At 31.8% G+C, this 15,749-nt stretch overlaps 5 protein-coding genes across 7 annotated transcripts in view; 1 reads left to right on the top strand and 4 right to left on the bottom strand.

Moving 5' to 3' along the window:
• The first annotated feature begins 108 nt into the window (after positions 1-108).
• LOC115884850 (protein arginine N-methyltransferase 1-B) lies at positions 109-5,554 on the top strand. Of its 2 annotated transcripts, none has more exons than XM_030903556.1 (6): positions 109-222; positions 556-797; positions 854-997; positions 1,058-1,175; positions 1,236-1,380; positions 4,701-5,554. In XM_030903556.1, exons 2-6 carry the CDS (start codon positions 569-571, stop codon positions 5,127-5,129), a joined length of 1,065 nt encoding a protein of 354 aa, XP_030759416.1. In that variant the 5' UTR covers positions 109-222; positions 556-568; the 3' UTR covers positions 5,130-5,554. The 2 variants fall into 2 exon arrangements, with proteins under 2 accessions (XP_030759416.1, XP_030759417.1); XM_030903557.1 differs by having other exon boundaries at positions 124-222; positions 588-797.
• A 1,139-nt stretch (positions 5,555-6,693) lies between these two features.
• LOC115884922 (DNA mismatch repair protein MutL-like) lies at positions 6,694-11,434 on the bottom strand. 2 transcript variants are annotated; one of them, XM_030903646.1, is made up of 8 exons: positions 11,310-11,434; positions 8,237-11,252; positions 7,971-8,189; positions 7,650-7,907; positions 7,411-7,595; positions 7,112-7,247; positions 6,883-7,034; positions 6,694-6,829 (listed from the first exon to the last, which is right to left on the bottom strand). In XM_030903646.1, the coding sequence occupies exons 2-8, from the start codon at positions 9,564-9,566 to the stop codon at positions 6,797-6,799; spliced, it is 2,313 nt and encodes a 770-aa protein (XP_030759506.1). In that variant the 5' UTR covers positions 9,567-11,252; positions 11,310-11,434; the 3' UTR covers positions 6,694-6,796. The 2 variants fall into 2 exon arrangements, with proteins under 2 accessions (XP_030759506.1, XP_030759507.1); XM_030903647.1 differs by lacking the exon at positions 6,694-6,829 and having other exon boundaries at positions 6,893-7,044.
• LOC115884822 (DNA mismatch repair protein Mlh3-like) lies at positions 9,765-11,399 on the bottom strand. The gene is made up of 2 exons (XM_030903520.1): positions 11,310-11,399; positions 9,765-11,252 (listed from the first exon to the last, which is right to left on the bottom strand). Exons 1-2 carry the CDS (start codon positions 11,397-11,399, stop codon positions 9,765-9,767), a joined length of 1,578 nt encoding a protein of 525 aa, XP_030759380.1.
• Positions 11,435-11,625: 191 nt separating the features above from the next.
• On the bottom strand, positions 11,626-13,466 carry LOC115884940 (rabenosyn-5). Its single transcript, XM_030903660.1, has 7 exons — positions 13,231-13,466; positions 12,920-13,179; positions 12,719-12,869; positions 12,454-12,668; positions 12,207-12,404; positions 11,984-12,152; positions 11,626-11,923 (listed from the first exon to the last, which is right to left on the bottom strand). Exons 1-7 carry the CDS (start codon positions 13,364-13,366, stop codon positions 11,760-11,762), a joined length of 1,293 nt encoding a protein of 430 aa, XP_030759520.1. The 5' UTR covers positions 13,367-13,466; the 3' UTR covers positions 11,626-11,759.
• Positions 13,467-14,037: 571 nt separating this feature from the next.
• Positions 14,038-15,749, bottom strand: part of LOC115884914 (insulin gene enhancer protein ISL-1) — a 65,880-nt gene continuing 64,168 nt past the window's right edge. Inside the window, 1 exon segment of the mRNA XM_030903639.1 lies at positions 14,038-15,688. Coding sequence (XP_030759499.1) covers positions 15,497-15,688 — 192 coding nt within the window. The 3' untranslated portion in view covers positions 14,038-15,496.

Below are 15,749 nucleotides of genomic sequence, written 5' to 3'. Positions count from 1 at the left end.
TATATTTAACTGTATTAACGAAGAAATAAAAAAAAGTATTACTGTTTATCAATTTTCTTTTATGTACTTTTAAGTAAGCGCCTAATATTTCGAAAAGAAGAATTCTTTGACGTCAACCTTTCAAGGGCAAACGTCAATTTTCTTTTCATTTAGAACGCCAAACCGTTGTTGGTTTGGGCGCCAAGAAAGTTAAAATAATTAGTTATAGTGATTTAAAATAAGGTAATTTTCGTTATTTCAAGTACTTTCTATCAAGTTATTGATTATCCAAGTATCTAGGAGGGGTTTCGTATCGAAATCATAACCAAATGCACGTGTATTTAAACAATGTCTACTACCCGGCGTACATCCATCCATTTATTTTGATAGCTGTGTTTTTTTCTTTTTGTTACTAATTTATTGTCCTGATTAATGCTGTACTTTTGTTTTGCATAGAACTCATTGATATCTTAACACTTTATTAATATCATTTTATATTTGCTGCACAAAATAACCAGCATTTTTTCATACCACCGCTTATTGTAATGATTTGGCCTTTATCGTTTCTCTAAATAGACCTCATACTAAAATGGAAACTATGGAAATAGCCCCCCTCCAGACCAATCACATCTCAAAAGAGGAAAGGATGGAAGACATCCCCGCAGAAGAAATGACCTCACGGGACTACTACTTTGATTCCTATGCTCATTTCGGTATTCACGAAGAAATGTTGAAGGACGAAGTAAGAACGTTGACGTATAGGAACTCAATGTACCACAATAAGCATCTTTTTAATGGAAAAGTTGTCATGGATATCGGTAAGGAACTTCAGACAGTTCAAGGAATGTTTCGGTAATTTAGGCCTTTTTTACAGGTTGTGGAACAGGGATTCTTAGTATGTTCGCTGCTAAGGCTGGGGCCAAGAAAGTTATTGCTGTAGAGTGCTCGAATATTGTTGAATATGCCACAAAAATTATTGAAACAAATAAGTTGGATCACATCATAACTATTGTTAAAGGTAATATTTGTAATCAAAATTCATGTTAGAATCTGAGATTATATTATTCTGGTAATTTAGGAAAGGTAGAGGAAATAACTCTTCCTGATGGCATAGAAAAAGTGGACATAATCATCTCCGAATGGATGGGTTACTGCCTCTTCTATGAAAGCATGTTAGATACAGTTCTTTTTGCCAGGTATACACTTTTTTTCACTGTTTTTTATAGAAAATGATTGATTTTTATGGTAAATTTCAGAGATAAATGGTTGAAACCCGATGGTCTGCTGTTTCCTGATAGGTGTTCCCTGTACATCACTGCAATCGAAGATCGGCAGTATAAAGATGAAAAAATCAACTGGTGGGATGATGTGTATGGTTTTGATATGAGCTCTATCAGAAAGGTACTTGCTTTTTATTTGTTGATATTTAAAATAAATGGTCTTTATAATGCTTTTTGATGAATATGTATGTCTGAAAGATTGGGGTATTATCAATACTCTGATTAATTTTGTGTTTAGTCAGTGGTATGTCAGAGATAAACTATGGATTACTGAAGTAATGATACACATACCCAGAAATGGTGTAATAAATAAGTTATAAGTGTACCTCGTCAAAGGACTTGAGGAATGCATGTAACAATAAAAGGAGTGAAATAGTAATACCTTGGTGAAATGTGATAAACTGCTAACTCCATTATTCCTAATTTTACAGGAGAGTAAAAAAAGAGGGTAAAAAAAATATGTACTCATGCAGGAAGTATTTTCATGCGTTAATATGATAAAGATATAAGAATTTTATTTGCTGGGGAACAATAAAACTCAATATTTCGTGTTACATCATTTTTTTCAGATACAATAGGGATATTCATCTTGCAGAAATAAAAATATACTTCTGGAGATCAACCTTTATTGTTTGAAATTTTGAAAATGGAATTAAATATTACCCAAACAGATAGAAATAATCAATTAAATTTTAAAAAATATGATATTTGTTATTGTTATTTTATAACATAACCATATAGTATTTATAATATCGTCGGTCTAGAAGCAAAACATACCAAGTCCAAAAACGAATAAATTTTTAATGCATTTTTAAAGAAGTAGCAGAATTTTGGACTTAATGAATATGAAAAGAATTTAAAAATTAAACTTATAATTCTTAGAAGATATGGTAGAATCCTTCCATGCTTTTCCTAATTTTTATACAACGGTAGTAGACCCGCCGAGCTTGGAAAACAGTGCGTGATTTTATTAAATTTTTATTACTTTTCTCGTTATTTTTTTAATTTTTATAAGAATTATGTATATCATTTACGTGGAAAAACGTTGAATAAAATAAAACTGATTAGGTATTATGGAAATTCTTGTACAAGTAAGTAATGTTATTTAAATTATTTATAGCACGCCGATGAATTGCTCGCAGTATAATTATCCAAACCAATTATTTTATGGAAAAATTGACCAAAACGTAAGGCGAAAAAATACGCAAAAAAATCCACATATGCCCCCCTTACATTGCCACCCGGGCCCCTTTAGCCTAGTGCGACCCTGGATCGACGTACTGTACTAAAGAAACATACGAGTAAGAATCCGTGAGTTTGCTTTAGCGTGATCGTAACGGAAATTACGGGGATAGCAGCATTTCGGTGGCTATTTCAGATCACTGGGAGTTAGCAGATATTATTGAGTTAAAATAGCAAATTTTCTTTACTTACTTATAGAGTATTTTTTTCTTTTTCTAATGGTATAAAAAAACTTGTTAACGTAAAAAATGGAGGTAGCAGGTTATTACGTTTCACTGACGAATAAATGTATCAATAGTAATGTTGCAATTCGCCACAATCAGGGTTGGGTAGGTAGAAAATTTTATATTTTATACTGTATTTTCTACACTAACTAATTTGAAATAAACCAATAAAACTGGTTAAAAACAACAAGAGACGACGCACGACGGATTTAGATACAGTGATGGCCAGAAGTACCTATGGAAACTTTTTTCTTTTTAAAATATCACAGAAAATATTGCTATGCTTAAACTCTCAGGAATATAAATGAACAGCTTATCAGCAAATAAAAGTATTCCAAAAATTACACAGCGAAAAAAATCTGTTTAGCAGTTTTTGTAGGAGAACAATAGATTTCTTGTGGCCAAAAGTATGGAAACCATAAATAAATACATTAAAATTATTTAGTTTAAGCTGATTAACGGTAATGATTTGTTTCCAGATAAATATAAACATCATGCCCAAGTCTAAATATTTCTACGGATTTAAAAATACAATAGTTGAATTATACAAGAGTGGTTATAAACAAATTCAAATAAGTAAAAATTTAAACATTTTAAAAGGCACCGTTTCGAAAATAATTCGTAAATTTAATAAAACAGGGAACGTTTCAACAGCTTTTAAGTCAGGAAGACCAAGAAAGTTGTGCAACAGGACAATGAAAGTAACGAAGAGAATATCAATGGGAGATCCAAGAAAAACATCCACAGACATTTCTCGAGAAATGGGTGAAAGGGGAATATCGGTGTCTGCACGCATGGTGAGAAGAAGGTTGGATGACATGGGACTTTTTGGAAGAGTCGCGGTGAAGAAACCACTAATATCAAAGAAAAATAGGATGGCCCGCTTTAAATTTGCTCAAGATCATCTCACCTGGTCTTATCAGAAATGGAATGTACTGTTTAGCGACGAAAGCAAGTTTCAACTGTTTGGTGGTGACGGGAGACGTTATATCCGAAGACCAAAAGGTACACGGTACAGCCATAAGTACCAGATGCTCACAGTAAAACATGGGGGTGGGAGTATAATGGTGTGGGGGTGTTTTTCTCGCTCAGGTGTTGGTCCTCTCGCTCAGGTTGGATAATGGACCGTTTTTTGTACAAAGACATATTGGATAATAATATGCTGCCTCATGCTGATGAAGAAATGCCACTCAGATGGTTGTTCCAGCAAGACAATGATCCCAAGCACAAATCTCAGTTTGTTCAAAATTGGTTAAATGAACATAATGTTCCACTAATGGATTGGCCCTCACAGTCTCCGGATCTTAACGCCATAGAAAATTTATGGGACCATTTGGATAGGAAAATTCGAAGCCATTCTATTTCAAATAAAAATGAATTATGGGAAGTGCTAAAAACTGAATGGGCGGCCATTTCCAGTAAAGATTGTACGAGATTGATCGATTCGATGCCACGAAGATGTAGAGAAATAATTAATTCAAAGGGATATTCCACTAAATATTAGTAATTTTTATATTATCTTGAATTTTAATAAACATTCTTCTTAAGTTTCCATACTTTTGACCAAGAAAATATTCATAATTTTTTATATATTTTTTGATAGCTGTAATTTTTTATTTAAATGTATTAGGTTTTGTAGGAAATTATTTGTAGGTCACGATTATATAAGTCGTTTTATTTCATATTTTAATTTCTCAGCATAAATGACAAATTAAAAAAGTTTCCATACTTTTGGCCACCACTGTATAAACCCATCCATAGTTAACTTAAAAATATTAGAAACTGTTTTTAGTAAAATAAATGGATTGGTGTGGGACTTCATCTGCTTTTTTTCTGTCATCGTCTGTCGAAATCTTACCTGAGAAAAAAAACAGTATATATATGAAAAAAAAAGAGTATAGTAATAAATCTAACAATAGTAATGTTGCTGTTTGCTGCAATCGAATTATTTTCAAAATACCTTTATTTTTCTCAGGTGGCTATTAGTGAGCCTTTAGTGGATGTAGTGGACCCCAAACAAGTAGTATCCGGCCCAGCCCTAGTGAAAGAAGTCGACTTGTACACTGTCAAAAAGGAAGACCTAGAGTTCTCATCCAATTTCACTCTGGGGGTCCGTAGAAACGACTACGTCCAAGCCCTGGTCACCTACTTCACTGTCGAATTCACCAAATGCCACAAACGAATCGGCTTCACCACTGCCCCCGACGCTCCTTACACCCACTGGAAGCAGACGGTGTTCTATTTCGAAGACTACATGACTGTTCAGAAAGGCGAAGAGATCCACGGTACCTTCACCATGAAGCCCAACCCGAGGAACAACAGAGACTTGGATTTTGTTATAAAGCTGGACTTTAAAGGTGAATTGGGGGAAGTACACGAAGAAAACCGTTACAGGATGCGTTAAGAAGTCTCGTGGGGTTTCCTTTAGGATTTAAAAACTATTTGGTCACGCTGTACGCAAGTATATACGGAACGTTCAACTTAAAGTGATAATAAGTATTATTTTCGTACTGTTTGTCTCTGAAAAATTTAGCTGGACGTTCTGTATATAGGTTTAAAATTGTTGCAAATTCAATATTAGGGCAGTCAAATAACGGATTCAACGGAGAGATTATTAGGCGTATTTTCGTAATTTTTTTTACCTTATTATTGTGATCAATAAAAAACGATGGTCTTTACGTTACAAAAAATAACCGTTCTGTTTTCAAGAAGGATCTGTACTTTAAGTGATCTATATTATTTTTCCTCCATTTTTGTATTTAGCTTAGGTACTATACTATTACTTATTTATATAATGAGTGAGCCGTATTAAAAATAATAAAATTGTAACATAAAAATTTGGTATTTTTTTTAAAGAATTACCCTAAAAGATGTAGTGAAAAAATAAAGTAGTTCAAATGAACAAGCTTGCTATAAAGCTGGACTTTAGAGGAATCGGGGGAAGTGCATGAAGAAAACCGTTACAGGATGCGTTAAGAAGTCTCGTGTGGGGTTTCCTTTAGGATTTAAAACCTATTTGGTCACGCTGTACGCAGGTATATCCATAGATAAAAGAAAATAATATTCTATTAAGGTATATCTCAAAAACTGCGACTTTGACTGATTTTGATGTTATTACAAATTTTGTTGCAAATATTCCTAATCTTAAATTGAAAACCGCGTTTCGCTAGCTACTGTAATTTTGGAGGATTTTTTAAAATTTTTAACCCCCTCCCATACCCCCTTACCAACCCCCCACCGCCACAAAAATCTAATGGCCAGATTTTCCGAGTGCCACAGTATTTTTTTGTCAAATTTGGTTAAAATCGGTTTAGCGGAGTTATCGTGTTACAGACAGACGGACAGACAGACACCATGAAAATATTTTGTATTTAGGTCATTCATGACCCAAATAACTCATTTTGAGTGAAATTAAAAAAACTTTTTTTTGCCGATCTTAATAGCCTACCATTGTGCTACCATCATACCTGTCGGTATGGTCGTTTAAAAATATAATCTTGAATAATGTAGTTAAAAAATAAAGTAGTTCAAATGAACATGCTTTGTAGTTACAAATGCCATGAAACTAGGCTTCAAAGAAGAACTGGGTGAAGTATATGAAGAAAACCGTTACAGGATACGTTAAATATTACCGTGCGGGGTTTCCTTTAGGATTTAAAACTATGAGTCACACTCAGTAATGAGTGAGTCTACAGGTCAGTCATATTAAAAATAATAAAATTGTAACATAAAAAATCTGGTATTTTTATTTCAAAATTAAATTTCTTGAACGACGTGAAAATTTAAAGTAGTTCAAATGAACAAGCCGAGTAACAAAAATCTAAAAAAAAGTCAAAAAGATACATAAAGCAAATATAAGTATATTATTATTATTATAGTAAAATTAACAATTTTAAAAAGACTTATGATAATATTATAGAAAAATACTGTAACTTAACATAAATATATTTGAATTATCGATCAAATAAAAAAAATATTAAAAAAATTGTTTGTAGTTTTTCTTTAAATAACACAAACTTATATACGTAAGTACTTAAAATAAAAAAATTCTTTTGTTCATCAGTAATATCTTTATAGTAGTTTTCTTAAATTTATTCTCTTTACCTGCAAAAATATACTTAATAATCAAATTAATATTGTACCCAAAAAAAAACAACCTTTGGAGTAAATTGGACTTTATCCAAATGCAACATGGGTTGCATAGTCGGCCTACCATGCGCACACTGAAACGGTAATTTACACAATTTTAATTTCTTCAATATATCTTCACACTCTTCCTTTGATAGACAGTCACCAAACTTTATAGCGCCTAAAATTACCTTTAATTTTACAATAATTAAAAATTTCAACAAAAATATAACTTCTAATATGTTTTTTTCGGTTTACCTCTACAAGCTTTCAAATTTAGAAGGTTTTGAATTATTTTAGGCAATTTTGGCGTCGAACATCTGGCTTGTTTAAGAAATTCTAGTATATCATTAATTAAAGTTAACAAGATTTTGTTTAAGTCTTCTTTACAATCCTATAAAAAGTATATTTATTTATTTATTATTCAAATAAAACATAATTGTAGATAGTATGCAACTAACAATACACGGAATTCTAAGATTTCTGTCTATATTTGCTGTATTACTGGTTGCATACAATACAATATTTTTTTCTGATTAATAAGGGAAAATACTTACAGAAGAACAGTATTTTTCTTGGATACAAAGAGGAATATTGAGTAAACTCAAACCATCAGTAAAAAACCGTACATCTAAACCTAACGAACTTAAATAGCTAGTGTGTTTTTTGAGTAAAGATAAGTCATTCCTTGGTAGGAAAAATGTTAAGTTTTCTTTACATTTTGACTTTTTTCCTTTATATTCTATAAAAACGCGAGTTAATCCATCATTTCTTAAAACTTTGATATAAAAAATACCTTTTAGTATACTTTCTAGCCTGATTCGTTCATGAACAGCATGCTGATCAAATAAAACCAAAAGTTTATCCGTTTTATGTACCGCTACAATAAATTTCTTATCGGCTTGACCGAGAATTTCTAAGTCGCTCAACATTTCTTGTTTGAAATTGATTTCATTTTTCCATTTTTTAAATGCGCTATTTTGTAAAGTCATTATTCCATTTTCGATGGTTTTGGCTTTTTCCTGATAAATTTCTTTGAAAAATTCAACAGGGTCTGTAAAAAATCGAAACACATAAAAAAAACAAGGAAATTTTAAGAAATGTGATAACAACGCACCGTCGGAAATGTAATTTTGCCACTTTACGACCAATAGTTCGTTTTCGTAACTTTCTAATATAAATTCTTGTAGTTTATTTTTACTTTTCTGACTCATTACTTTATTTACAGGTAAATGCCCTTTTAAAACTGGTGATAAACCTTTTGGGACAAACCCTAGTCTTGAACCAAAAGAAAAGTTCATTTCCATTAATTTTGGAGTAGTTTTTGATACCATACCTACAGAAAATAAATTAAAAAATGCAAAAAACACCAAAAATAATTACCAGTTCTTTTATTAGTGTAATATTTCCCTCCAGCATCGTTATAACACTTTATCCACATGTTTTGCGAATCCATAACGACTTTTCCAGATTCAAATTCCGGGTATTCCCCCGAATTGCACGTGCTTTGGTTTTGTTCGCGCCTAACTTCATTCAGTAGATCTTCAAACATCTTCTTCTTTTCATTCGTTTCTGGCAAAGTTATCACAAGGCAAGTGTCATCGAAGAAGGATTTTGTAGGAGCAATTGCCTCGTCCAACACCGAAAAATCATCGGATTTCTTGGGTGGATCGTTTCGCGTAGGAAAATTCCTTGAAAGAACCTCATTACTGAATTGAAACTTGAAAGTGGATGGTTTATTTTGCAAATTCTTTATCTCTCCAGAATTCTTTACTGTTTGAGATTGGTTATTTATATTTTTGAATATATTTTCATTGTTTGGATGAATCGATACGTTTGGACTACTTTTAAATGAAGATACTTCAGTAAAAAGGTCGTTACTAAATTGAAATTTGAATTCATCGGCCTCAGGATCTTGTTCTTTACTTTTTCTATTACTTTCTTCAGCTATGATGTTGTTTTGGAGCGTATGAACTGTTTGTGATGAAAAATTATCATTCAAAGACAAGGATTCTTCTATTATTTGTTGTTTGTTGATACCCAGAAGATTATTTTTGATATTTTTATTCACAGCTTCAATATTTTGTGCTATGGTATCTAAAATTTCTTGTTTTGAAGGAAGGAAATTTGAACAGCAACAGTTAGGCTTCAAACAGGAGTCTTTGACAGTGAAATGCATGTTTGGTCTTGCATTTAGCATACTTTCCGCAACAATGTCGTCATTATTATTATTATTATCGCGAAAAAAAGCACTGTTGCTTTTAGAAGCAATATTATCGGCCGAACTGTACACTACACCAGTAGAAAACTGTGTACTGTTGAATTTTGGCTGAAATTCGTCATATACCGTACTATGACTCAGTGTTTGTTTAGAATTACTCGTTTTATCGTGATGGTTTATTTGAACTACTGCGGCATTCTTAGAGATTTCCGTAAAATATGGACTTTCACATACCTCAAACTGTTCGAAACTATTTAAATCCTCCTTGTTTTTGTTTGGATCCAAAGGTTTTTTGAAAAGCTCTAAATCATGATCGTTAGAAATTTCCTTTAAAGATTTTTGAGTGGAATTCTGAAATTCAAAAAATTTTCCTTTTTTCATGTAACAAGTGCATATTTTCGGAGTAGTAGCTTCATTTGATGAAGTCTGAACCTCCAAGCTATCGGTTTTTTTAATAAACTTATACAAAGTCTTATCTTTCGAGGTGTTCATGACAATTGTATAATTCGTTTTGGGGTTTTCTCTTAATTCCTGGGTCTCCTAAATTGATATTTTCAAGTTTTCCACTTAATTCACTCATTCCACTATTAGTACGACGCATATAAGGAGTTTGGACACGAGTTTTATACTTTTCTTTCAACTTTTTCTTTTTCATATTAATATTTATAGACATAGTAGTATTAATTCCTTTTAAATGATCTTTAACGTCTTTTTCAATAACAAAATTCGATTCCAAGATCGTTTCAGAACTGACATCAGGATAACCAATTTCAGAACTTGATCTAGGTCGTTAGAAATTTGGGCAGACCTAAGAAATTTGTCCAAAAGAAAGTTCTTACCTTGTATTTCATTACTATTAGGCTTAGAATACAGAAATTCTTTGTCTAATCCTTCTGAAGTATGATAAGGTTGGTTTAAATCCGTTTCAATATAAGATTTTTGTTTTTTAATTTTTGATTCTCTGTTTACCTTTATCTCCAGAGGTTTCCTAAGTATTGAAACTATTTTCTTATGTTCACTAGGTTTCACTAAATCTTTCCCCGAATCGTATATTTCATAAGCTTGAGTTGGATCAGTACCTGGACTTAAAACTTTTTCTGTCTTGCTGTTTTTACCTTTTTCCACGTTATTCTCTTTTTCAAAAGCTTCATCGCTTTTTCTTTTAAATGCTCTTCCTTGTACAGCTCCAAAAACCTTAGAAACACCACAGCTAACTTCTTCAGGACTGTACAGAGACATTTTCTCAATTTTCTGTTCATTCAAACCCAAAAATGTGTTTAAAATTTTATCTGTACACGCCATTATAACATCCCAAGACTGGAACTCTACCTCAGACTTAATAGAATTACTCAGAATATCTACAATGCTTGAGGGACATCGAATATGAAATACATACATTGGATACTTTTTAGTCTCATAAATAGGATGGTTCTGAGCAAAGTACTTCTTTTGAAAAAGTTTTAAAATGTGATTTTGAAGTTTAGGACTATTTACTGGTCTTTTATTCACGTAAATGTACTGGTATTTCTTTGAAAGTGAGAAGTCTTTATGAAACAAACCTTCTATAGTCACTTTATGTTTGGATACCTTCAGTAATTCGAAAGAATCGTTAATATCCTGGTGTAATGACCTGAAAGAACCGATAATATCGGCATTTTTTGGACTTTTTAGAAGTAACAAACCAGTAGCGTCGTTCCGCAATGAAAACGATGTCATTGGATTGATAATTATTAAGTTTTCTAAACATTTTTTCACTCCTTCAAGCTCAATTTCATCTATAACTCGTTTTTGTCTAACAGGAATGTTGCTCATAAATCCGAATACCGTAACAGTAGTTCCGATGCTAGGTCGAAATTTTGTTGTTTTTACCTCAATGTTAACATCTTTACCCATTGTTTTGATGAACGTTTCTGAAGAACCGGTACTTCTTGATGATATACTGACTTTAATACTATTTTCTATGATACTCGCTAATGATTCTCCGCGATATCCATAAGTATTGAGCTGTTTCTGGAACTCCTTTAACGTCCGGCATTTATTTGTCATATATCGAAGCCCTATTAATTCCATATTTCCCTTAGTTATGCCTTCACCGTTGTCCGCTATCTGTATTTTAAAAGAAATAAGGTTTACTCTTACCGCTACCGACGAAGCTTTCGCATCTAGACTATTGCAAATCTGAAATAAGAAAAACAGTGAGAATTAAGGCGGTTTGCAACGTTAATTAACAATTACCAGTTCGAAAACACATTGTGCCACATTGGAAACGTTAAATGAACTTCGAATTTTCGAAATAACGTCGGAATTTAGTCGTTTTAATTCCATTTCGTAGTGGGAATTTCGAAAAATAACGCATTATTAAAAACTGTCACTGTCAAAACAAGTTAAAACTTGATAGGTGTGAAGTTAACAATATGGCAATAGCGGTCAGGGTTATATAGCGAAGTTAGGAACATACCTTGTCTTTTAGGGATGGGAATTGTTATCGATTAATCGATATACCGAAAAGTATAGATTTTTATTAGTTTAGATTCAAATAAAACGTTAAAACAAAAGCTGAACATCTTTATTACAGAAAATATACATAAAATAATATATTTCTTGACTAGCTTATAACAAAGAAAATTGCAGAGCAGAACACAAACAAGGAATGTGTATATTTTCCTACTTATAAAATAATACTTATTATCTGTTTTGGGCTACAAGTCGCTGTTTTCTGTAATTTTCTTTTAGCATTTTTAAGTTTTGCTCCAGAGAAGCTACCTCCTCATACCTATGAGCTTGTCTAGCTTGAGCTATATAACTTTGAACTATTTTTATTTGTTGAATTAAAGGATTATCTTCTTCATCTAAGAAAAAACAACCAATCACACAAATTTTTAATTATTTTAATATATTAATTATTTTACCTTTAACTTCGTTGGCTATACTAGCCGGAGACCAGCCAGTAGTTACTGTCACTTTTTGAACTGTGCTGGGATCAACCTGGAAATCTTCATCAGACAATCTTGACCACCTTTTACGTATTTCTTCAAGCTCTTCAACAGTTGGAGGAACAGGTAATGTCAATAAGAAGTCCTAGATATGTATTATAATATCACTTAGTAACCAAAAACTTCTAAAATATTTTACCCTTATATAATTTGATGTAGATTTCCAGATATTTGCCTGAACTAAAGCCGCTTTCGGTGATTCTGGATCCACTGACTCGGAAGCAATTTTTTTCCCTAAAGTTTCAATTACTTGAGCCTTCTCTGCGATTGATAATCTCAGAGACTGAACATCTTGCAGTAGAAAAGTTGTTTTACCGGAGATCAGAGAGTCATACATCTAAAATTCTGTCACAATAATCTTATATCTATTATTTAAGAACATTTACTTTCGTATACAACTCAACAGAGTTTTGTATTTGCTTTTTATTGGACTGGAGTAAGGAATACAAATGCCATATTGTCGGCTTCTTCATTTGATTTATCTGAACTCTACGCCTTGATTCTAACATATCCAAACAATGGTGACATATCCTTAAACTATCTGTATCTTTGCCCGAGTGTTCTCTATCGCTTACTGTGTTGACTGGAGCAACAATTGTCTCTAAAATCTTGTTATTCTAGCTAAACTCACTTTTAAGTATAAAAACTTACGTGCAATGTCATATGGTAAGAAATAGGAACAATTATTACACATGATACTGCCACATAACCTACAATGGTGCTGTCTTCGAGCTATGTTAAAACTAGCAGCGCAAGAAGGGCATCTGGTTACAGTTGACCCGTCTAGCCATTGAACTAGTTCCTGTAATTACATAAACCATTATTTATTACATATCTTTATTGTATTTTTACTTGTTCTTGCTGTTTTCGGTCAGAACCAAACGTTCTTAACAATTTATCCAGTCTAATGATCAATTTATTGGTCTCAGCGGTTCTATGATCGAGTCTCTCCCTTCTAACAGTCTTAAAATAATCAGTGTGAGTTCTAGTAGGTCCAGGATCCAAGGGTTCCTTGTATTCCGGTTGATGTTGGTTTAAATTCAATTCTTTAAAATCCTGGAGTTCTTGATCGTCTAGCTTGAAGATTTTCTTCTTTGCTTTACCGTATATACCTAAAAATCTTCATATAATGTAGGGAAATGGAGATATAATCGTATTATCACCTTTGATAGATTTTAAAATATCTTGCTCTTCAGAATGCAAGTCCTGAAAGTGTGTTATTAGATTATTGGGGGATCTCATGTCCTTTAAACAAATAGGGCACAGGAAACCTTCCTGGATATCGTTGCTTTCAGCCATGATTTTTTTTTATGAAATTTAATAAAAAATAGTTATCCACCCAATTAACCCAATTTAAACTGAAATTGTTTTTATTTTGACATTAGCTGTCATTTCATATGTCATTATGTCATGGGTTAAAGCACAGGCAACTAACTATACTCTAAGTAGTGTATATTTGGTTGCCTAATATTAGATGTTTAATTTAATTAATTATTAATTATCTAAAGACAAATTTTAAAATTAAAGAATACTTTTTTGGGGAATATATTAGAAAATAAAACACAAGTTTTGATTATAATTCTTATAATAAGGTAATAGATATTTACAATAGTGTTTTTAATTATATTTACAAGTCCTATTTATATATTGATAATAAGTCTCTTATTTATAAAATGCTTTAATAAATCTCATTCTTTTTATTATATTGCGTACACTGCCGTGATGGATAATAATTTATTAGAATTCCAAAAAGAAATGAAAAATAATAATTTCTCTTAAGTAATTTACAAGTTAACAAAATTTACAATTTACATTTTAACAATATTATTTTACAATATTATTACTAATCGCTATCAATTTTTTTCCAATTAATATGCTTTGCTAATAAATTAATAATAAATACTTTTTTCGGCTTCTTACAATAATTATTATAGTTAATACAAAAAAAAAACTAAGTATATTAATTGCACTTTTGAGAAATTTTGAATGAAAACAAATTCTAGATAAAAATACTTATTTTAAATTAATCTCATTTCAATATTTTCTTGTATTATTTAGTCTAAAATTTGCCTTTTATAACACAAAAGAAAAAACATTTTTATTAGTTTGTTCTTATGTATACACAGTATTCGTCAAAAAGTTAATGACAAGTTTTAAAAAATACATAAATATAATAATTAAAACAGAAAAAAATTTAATAACATTTACCATATATGAACAAAGAAGTTACAATTAAAGAAATAAATTGCACTGTACTTTGAACACAATATTTTTTCAATTTTTTGTTTAGATGTAATGTAATTTTGTGATTTGCTAGAATTTTTGTATATGAATGCTATGTTGTAACAATTTTTAGTTAATTTTTAACGAGACCGTTCAAAATATCGAAGTTTATTGGAGACAAAAAAAGAGAATTTTCGAAGAATCACCCAAATATATAAAAATATATAAATATTTTGAAAAAAATAATATAAATTTTTATATAGATATTTTTCAATCTCTGGTATTTAGTTTAATTGTATTCTTATTTGAAACATATTTTTTTGAGTACCTAAACCAAATTACTTTTTTTCCAAGAAAACCACCTTTATTACCTTTAATTTCATTATCAAAATTTTTTGGAGCAGTGCAATCGCTTATTTACATAACGTATGACTATATTAAGGCAAAAAATTATATTTAAAATTTTGGGTAATTCTCAGGGAATTTTTATTTTTATGTCACAACATTTTCTTTAACATAAAATCGAGTAAATCTAAAAAAGACTAATTCAATCACATTCCTCGGCATTTTCTACATGATCTCTTTGAGGTAACAGATACAGAGGGAGGAAAACGGTTTATTTAAACAAAATAAATATATAAAAGTATTTATTTTGTTCAAACAAAATATTGTTTCAATTTTTCCTTATTAGAAAAGTAATATTTATATTCTATTTTTATTTCATACAAACTATTGTTTATTTTTTAGTTGAGTTACTATTTTATTCCATTATTTTTTCATGAAACTTTCATTATTATCTTTAATATCATAATTAAACTTTTTTGGACCAGTGCAATCACTTATTTACCGAACATACAATCATAAAACCGCAAAAAAATGAATTTTATTTTTTGGGTCATTCTCCGAAAAAAAATAATTTTTTTGTCAGACATTTTTTTAACATAAAAAATAGAGTTAACCTAAACGAATCTAGTTCGATCACATTTCTCGCCACTATCTACACGTAACGAATACAGAGAGAATGAAAAAAACAACAAACAACATTTTCTACGCGTCCATGCCCCACGCCGCGTCACCGAACAGCACGTTTCGAGTCCCCTCTCCTCGTTCGCTCTTCACGACGCTCAGGTCCTGCGCTTCCTCGTAAGGGGGAGCCAGGGGCGGCCGATGGCGCATCAGCAGGGCCAAGCCGAAATGCTAGGCCTGTTAGGGGCTGGCCGGCAGGCTGTCGTCGCTCTCCAGGTACGTGACGTAGCCGTCCGTGCTGTCCGGGTGCGTCATCGAGTCGGGAGGAGGGGGAGGACCGCCAGGACCTAGGAGGGAGGCGGGGTGGGGACCTCCGGGACCGCTTGGAGGAGGTCCGCCCATCGAGGGAGGTGGTAGATCGTAGCCGTGCATCTGAAAGGAGAGAGAAAAGAAAGAAATTATGAACTTGGTGTACACTGAAAAATATATAAGT

This window comes from Sitophilus oryzae, unplaced genomic scaffold (genome assembly GCF_002938485.1).
Source record: "Sitophilus oryzae breed Bouriz unplaced genomic scaffold, Soryzae_2.0 scaffold_358_pilon_pilon, whole genome shotgun sequence".
In the NCBI taxonomy this organism is placed as follows: Eukaryota; Metazoa; Arthropoda; class Insecta; order Coleoptera; family Curculionidae; genus Sitophilus; species Sitophilus oryzae.
Note: the sequence above shows the minus strand (reverse complement) of the source record. Positions and strands in the feature narration are given on the sequence as shown.

Coding starts and splice junctions, on each gene's coding strand:
- LOC115884850 (XM_030903556.1), top strand. CDS start 569: ATGGAAACTATGGAAATAGCCCCCCTCCAGACCAATCACATCTCAAAA. Junction 1,176..1,235: donor GATACAGTTCTTTTTGCCAG/GTATACACTTTT, acceptor GGTAAATTTCAG/AGATAAATGGTTGAAACCCG. Junction 1,381..4,700: donor ATATGAGCTCTATCAGAAAG/GTACTTGCTTTT, acceptor TATTTTTCTCAG/GTGGCTATTAGTGAGCCTTT.
- LOC115884922 (XM_030903646.1), bottom strand. CDS start 9,566: ATGAACACCTCGAAAGATAAGACTTTGTATAAGTTTATTAAAAAAACC. Junction 7,908..7,970: donor GCAAAATTACATTTCCGACG/GTGCGTTGTTAT, acceptor GATTTTTTACAG/ACCCTGTTGAATTTTTCAAA. Junction 7,035..7,111: donor AAATTTGAAAGCTTGTAGAG/GTAAACCGAAAA, acceptor AGGTAATTTTAG/GCGCTATAAAGTTTGGTGAC.
- LOC115884822 (XM_030903520.1), bottom strand. CDS start 11,399: ATGGAATTAAAACGACTAAATTCCGACGTTATTTCGAAAATTCGAAGT. Junction 11,253..11,309: donor CACAATGTGTTTTCGAACTG/GTAATTGTTAAT, acceptor TTCTTATTTCAG/ATTTGCAATAGTCTAGATGC.
- LOC115884940 (XM_030903660.1), bottom strand. CDS start 13,366: ATGGCTGAAAGCAACGATATCCAGGAAGGTTTCCTGTGCCCTATTTGT. Junction 13,180..13,230: donor TATTTTAAAATCTATCAAAG/GTGATAATACGA, acceptor GAAGATTTTTAG/GTATATACGGTAAAGCAAAG. Junction 11,924..11,983: donor TATAGCCAACGAAGTTAAAG/GTAAAATAATTA, acceptor GTTTTTTCTTAG/ATGAAGAAGATAATCCTTTA.